General features: G+C 47.3%; 1 protein-coding gene across 1 annotated transcript; it reads left to right on the top strand.

The window, feature by feature from the left end:
- The first annotated feature begins 1,210 nt into the window (after positions 1-1,210).
- LOC136586553 (uncharacterized) lies at positions 1,211-2,634 on the top strand. The gene is made up of 4 exons (XM_066584689.1): positions 1,211-1,231; positions 1,304-1,407; positions 1,498-1,644; positions 2,364-2,634. Exons 1-4 carry the CDS (start codon positions 1,211-1,213, stop codon positions 2,632-2,634), a joined length of 543 nt encoding a protein of 180 aa, XP_066440786.1.
- The last annotated feature ends 3,721 nt before the right edge of the window (positions 2,635-6,355 follow it).

Below are 6,355 nucleotides of genomic sequence, written 5' to 3'. Positions count from 1 at the left end.
AGTGCAAAGAGGGTGCTGTGCAGCAGACTCCCGCTGATTTACTACTGATGACCTATCCTGTGGATAAGATGTCAAACGTTTGCAACTGGACAACCCCTTTAATGGCAGTCGTCAGCATAAAAGTTGGAGTATAGCTCTTTTTTTATTGTTTTTTCTGTTTTATATCATATTGTATAATACAGAAAAAGCTATAATTTTAGGGGTTTTACTGTCTCTTTTGCACCCCTTTCCCATAGGTTAGAAAGATAATAATCTTTATTTGTATAGCGCCAACATATTCCGCAGCGCTTACATAGACAGGGGGAATACAGAAAGACAAAAAAAAAACATTACAGAACCACGGTTACATAGTAATCAGGTGATGGAAACAGTAGGGCTGGGTTCACACAGGGCGGATTTGTCGCTGAAATTTCGCGGTTTTGCCGCTGTGGATTTGCCGCAACCTTTCCGTTTCTGCGGCAAATCCGCATGCAATGGCCAAATTTAGACGCGGTTTTTACCGCGGATTTATCAGCGGTTCTACCGCTAGTAAATCCGCAAGCCCTTTGCTGCGGAAAAAAACGCAGCGGTTATTTTTGGAGAGGCGCGGTTTTTGTTGCAGATTTGCCTGCGTATTTTACTAGGTGCAGATTCTAAAAAAAACTGTTTCCTGTGAGGTCATCGATCCCACCCATTTCTGCATAGGGTAGGAAGAGCTTTGTATTTGTGGCCATTTTCTCTGCAGACATGGACCGAGGAACTGTCCGTCTGAGCCGCGCCTACCGACGCAGACTGATTGCATTTGTGCTTATGATGGATAGAGAATAGAGATGAGCGAACGTACTCGGATAAGCACTACTCGTCCGAGTAATGTGCCTTATCCGAGTACCGCTGTACTCGTGCTGAAAGATTCGGGACGCGCTGCGGAGCGGGGAGCTGCAGGGGAGAGCGGGAAGGAACGGAGGGGAGATCTTTCTCTCCTTCTCTCCCACCCGCTCTGCCCCGCTCCCCGCTGCGACTCACCTGTCAGCAGCGGCAGCTCCCGAATCTTTCAAGACGAGTACAGCGGTACTCGGATAAGGCACATTACTCGGACGAGTAGTGCTTATCCGAGTACGTTCGCTCATCTCTAATAGAGAACAATCTGAAAAGGTGAGCGATTTGTGGTCATTGTGTGCTTAGTTTCCTTGTTCTTTGTTGATGCATTGTGGACTAGAGTGCGATTGCAGCCATGTGCTTTAATTCATGTGCTGTAATTCATGTGCTGTAATTCATGTGCTTTAATTCATGTGCTTTAAAAATTCATGTGCTTATTCTTTTTCAGACTGATCGTGCTTCCCAGCGTCAGAGACGCTTTTGGGTTCATCCCCTACTGACAGAGAGGGGGACGAAGGGCCATTTTGCGAGCCTCTACCAAGATCTTAAAAAGTAAGTGAAGTGTTGCATGGGAATAGGTTTGATGTTGCGCTAAGAATTTTTATTAATTTTAGCCCGCTCTCCCTTTCTCTCTCTCTGCAGCCATCCTGAGAAGTTCGTGTCTTTTTGTCGCCTGCCTATGGAGGCCTTTGACCGCCTTCTGGAGCTGGTGCGCCGGGATCTGACCTACCAGGACACGCAGATGAGGAAGGCGATCACTGCAGAAGAAAGGCTGCTCATCACCCTTCGGTAAGTAACCTTTCTTATCGTGTCACTGTAGTTCTATCTGTAATGTATTTTGTGAGTGTACAGCCATTTTTTTTTTTTTTTTGGGTTCCGTGATTTTTGCGCAGTACCAGTTTTTAGGCACTGATTGCTCCGGCAGTAGGACGTAATGCTATAGCATTACGTCACACTGCTTTTTCACAGCTAGGCTATCAAGCACCCCTTTTATTAGCACCACGCCCATCATGACACCTGCACGGCTACCCCGATCTCACTGGGCGGGTGGGTGTTAGTTTGCCCGTGCGTGGCATTAGAACATCATGATCTTGTGGCTGGTTGACTTCAGATACATTGTCAGCAGCTAGATTGTTGAACTTACCATACCAGCAAACTTGGGCAACCTTTGTTGTGCACCGGCAGTGAACGGGACCAAGTTACCTTCCTGAGTGTAGCAGGAACATGTTTGCATTTTCTCATTCTCTCTGCGCTTTTGTTGTGGATGGGGAGAATGGAAATCTGAACCATGTGTGGCATGGAAAGTGAGAATTTCACGCCCCCCCCCCCCCCATCCCATGTATACCTTTTCAATTGCAAATCTTATTTCCTTCACACGAATTCTTCTGCGTTCTCCAATCTATTTCGTGTTGAGAACAAGATCTGAATACTGTATACATAGAAGTGTTGATGTAATGCAAGTCTTCATTGTGTACTAACTTCTTTTTCTCTTCTCTGCTTCTTTTCAGCTTCTTGGCCACAGGAGAGAGCTATGCATCCCTGCATCTCCAATTTCGTGTTGGTAAATCTACCATCACCGAAATTGTGAGGTGCACATGCAGCGCCATCTGGCAGAAGTTGCAGCCCATCGTGATGCCTTCACCTACCGAGGACACTTGGCAACGTGTTGCAGCAGGCTTTCAAGATGTTGCCAAATTTCCTAACTGCATAGGCGCCGTCGATGGCAAACATGTGCGTGTGCTTCAGCCAGCCCACTCAGGCTCAAAATTCTTCAATTAGAAAACATTTTTTTCAATTGTCCTGATGGCCGTGGCTGATGCACATAGCAAATTTGTTTGCAACGACGTCGGCGCCTATGGCAGCACTGGGGATTCTCGGGTGCTGCGAACATCACAGATCGGGATGCAAATTCTCCGAGATGGCGTCACGCTCCCAGCCCCACAACCTTTACTGGGAACCACACATCTAGTCCCCTTTGTGATGGTATCGGATGAGGCTTTCCCGTTGATGCCAAACCTGTTGCGCCCATACCCGCGAAGAGGACTGAATGCCCGGAAAAGGATTTTTAATTATCGGCTGAGCCGGGCACGTCGTGTGGTTGAGTGTGCCTTCGGGATTATGGTAAGTCAGTGGAGAGTTCTAGGGACTACACTGTTAGTAGACCCTAACACAGTTGATGACCTTGTCAAGGCATGTTGTGTTCTTCACAACTACCTCCGGGACTATCGCCCCGAGGTAGATGTCGAAGAACTCGATCCTGCCTTTGACACGGTCATCAACTGGGGGGGAGGTAGGACGCCTGCTACTGCAGTGCAGGTACGAGAACTCTTCACTGACTATTTCCTTAGTCACGAAGGCACCGTGCCATGGCGGTTCTCCTGTGTCGGTGGTGTGCAGCCCTAACTGCAGTGTGACCCTCCCCCGGCGCCCAGCCCCAGAAGGAAGCGGAAAACAAAGTACGTGGAGAAAAACGTATTTTATTCAAGGCACAAAAGGACACTCCTCCACCTTTACTTTCAAAATTTCACAAATTGTTAAACCGTTTGCATAATAAAATGTTTTCATATTTCAAGAAAAAGTTTGTTCTTCCAATTTTTTCGCCGGACAAAATATATAAACTGTATTGTAAAGTAACGAAATTTCTTAGGCTATGATGGATTTTTATTAATAGCTAAATCAACATTGCATGAGTTGAACCGTATACTTCTTTTCAGCGCAGTTAACGATTACCACTACATGAATAAAACAAATTTTGCACAAGCAATGGAACTGGTATCGCAACATTAGCCACGCACCGGGAGTGCATCAATCCACTTTTTTTTTTTTTCCTAGATACGTTTTTTCAAACACGTACATCCAGACACAGTTTTATATCACTGTCGGATTGCGGTATTGTGTGTTTGCTTCATATATCTAGGAACAAATAAGGAGGGCCTGCAGTTGCACACATTTCGCACGTGGTAATGCTACACTATGGTGTAAAGTTTTTCTCCATCACTGGCCAATCCACAACCAGTTTAGCTTTGGCCACACTTGACGGCCATGCCGCAAGCGAAAATGATGATGGGAACAGGCAAGCAGATTGCCCCTGTTCTCATCACCATTTTTTTTTTCATGCTCGAACTCCAATAGCAAACATTACACTAGAGCGAGCATGAAAACAGACAGGAAAATAAATAAAGGAAAACAAAGGACAATGAGTCAGAAAAGTGATTTACCCCAACCTTGGAGGACAGCAAGGCAGCGGAAAAAAAAAAAAAAAAAAAGGGCAAACACAGTCCTTCTCATACAGTGGCACAGCCCGCAAAGCAATTAACGTGTGTGCCACTGCCGTGAAGGAATGAGTGCGCCTTGCCTTTTTTGCAGCAGAGCACATCGTAGCTGGCAGTGAGCGATGTTAAGAAATTGCAACCCCAATCTTTCCCATGACCATCCGTAGGATTTCTGCGACACCAGCCAACTCCATGCAGTGTAAGACACGGCAACAGCACCACGGAACCTGTACTTTCCAATGGTATCGTGTAAGACATTGCAGTTATCCCAAAGTTAACGTTTGCGATCACTGCAATGTCGTATAAGTAAAAGAGGTTTCTCCTATAATGCATTGAGATGCATTTGGTGGCGAGCACAGTCGCGAGGTTGACTGTTGCGATGTCTGTTGCAGAGGGCTGTTCATCAGTGATAGAAACGACGCTTGTGACGGGGAACCGCCAGAGACCGTGTCGCCGTAGCCAGTGTCAGGAGAGCCATGGTACATGGGGTATACCGGTGTCCTAGAAACCCTGGCAGGTTGATCAGGGAAAGATTGGGGTGCAGGCAACATGCGGTTTGAGTGTTGTACTGGAAAGGCTGCATTTTTCATTGCCACAATAATGGCAGTGCTATCGGCAATGGGTCTTTGAGAACCAAAAATCTCTAACACTGTGTAAAGAACTGGCGGAATTGTCCACTGACGCTCCGAGCTCAGTTCACGAAGGCGTGACGCAATGGCTGTACCCATTGTGTCCCACTGATCCTCCGTCTCAGACCGCCGTAATAAAGACAGCGCCTCTTGGGTGGCATCTGGCTTGCTATTCTTCCGACGCGGACGAGCAGCAACGCTACGGCTCGGCCGCTCGGAACTCACCTCCCTGCTACGACATGCTCTGCTGGCAGGGGCAGTAGTATTGCCACACGACACAATTTGGTCCCCCACTTCTGGAGTAACAGAAGTGGGGTTCAAATCGGGCGTGCTACGCTGGCTGTCTTCCAAGGCTGGGGTACCTTCTCTGGACTCATCGTCCCGCGGCTCCTGTCCCGGCACATCTTTGTCGGGTGAAGCGGTTGTGTCCATGGGAGGCGCGGCCGTAATGTTCCCGCTGGATCTGTGGACGAAACAAGAGGACCGTTTAGAGACCTAGAACCTCAAAATGCGACCACATCGAACCCGAGCTAGCTTACTTATTTGCACTTACGCGCGCAACGCTCGACTAGTTCGGAGGAAGCGCAGTTGCTCCTGGTATGGACATTTCTTTTGTGACGGGGACATGCCGCTTTTTTCACAATCTTTTTCATGCTTCTTGTAGCGGTCCCGAACAGACCGCCAATGATTCTTGAGGTCTTTAACTGCAAATAATAAAAAAATGACAATTAAACAGGGTACAAGCAGCCTGCAAAAGAATGCAATCCACCGACAGCTGCAATAAACAGTGTGGTTAGATGCAGTACAGTTCTGAGTACATCCAAGAAATAAACAACAAAGCATTACCAATAGTGTAAACTTACGGATTTCACTGTGGACGGCAGCAGTTGCGGAGTCCCAATTGGGATACATCCCAGTGCAGACCGCAAGCCAGGCGTCTGCCTTTAAATCTCGGTCACTGTAGCCCGGCTCGGCTGGGTCCCAAATCTCAGGCCTACTTTCAACCTGCAGGGGGGGGGGGGAGGAAAGAAGAAAACAAGTTGAATAGCATTCCAAGTGGGTGGATATGGTTGTGTCAGCGCACACTACACTCACCAATGTTATCATCCTGGCAACGTTTATACCCATTCGCTGGTACCACGCCATTGTCCGGAAATATGCTTGACGACAACAGAAAATGTTTTTCGTCCTGTGAGTAATCAGAGAATGGTTACATTTCATTACATACACACCATTATTGCCCACTAGCGCACAATTGCAACTCGTCAAAATTAACAACGAGGCTCACATCTACGCGTGAGATGCCGAAGGGTGAAAAGTGCTAAAAAAAAATTTTCAGCTGACTATTTGTAAGTTATGGTATGCAATGCAAAAACGGACGAAACGCGTGTCGGCGCCCGTGCAAAGGAATGCCATGCTACCGGGTGGGGGGCCATAGAATGGAAAGGACCGACTTAACGACAACCGTGCCCTTCGAACAGTTACGCCATAAATTGTGGAGCAAAGCAAGGGAGGAAAAAAGCGGATAACATGCGTTGCAATGCAAAAGAAAAAGGCGATAAATTGTGGAGCAAAGCAAGGGAGGAAAAAAGCGGATAA

Source organism: Eleutherodactylus coqui, chromosome 12 (genome assembly GCF_035609145.1).
Source record: "Eleutherodactylus coqui strain aEleCoq1 chromosome 12, aEleCoq1.hap1, whole genome shotgun sequence".
NCBI lineage: Eukaryota > Metazoa > Chordata > Amphibia > Anura > Eleutherodactylidae > Eleutherodactylus > Eleutherodactylus coqui.
This window is presented reverse-complemented; position numbering and strand designations above follow the sequence as displayed.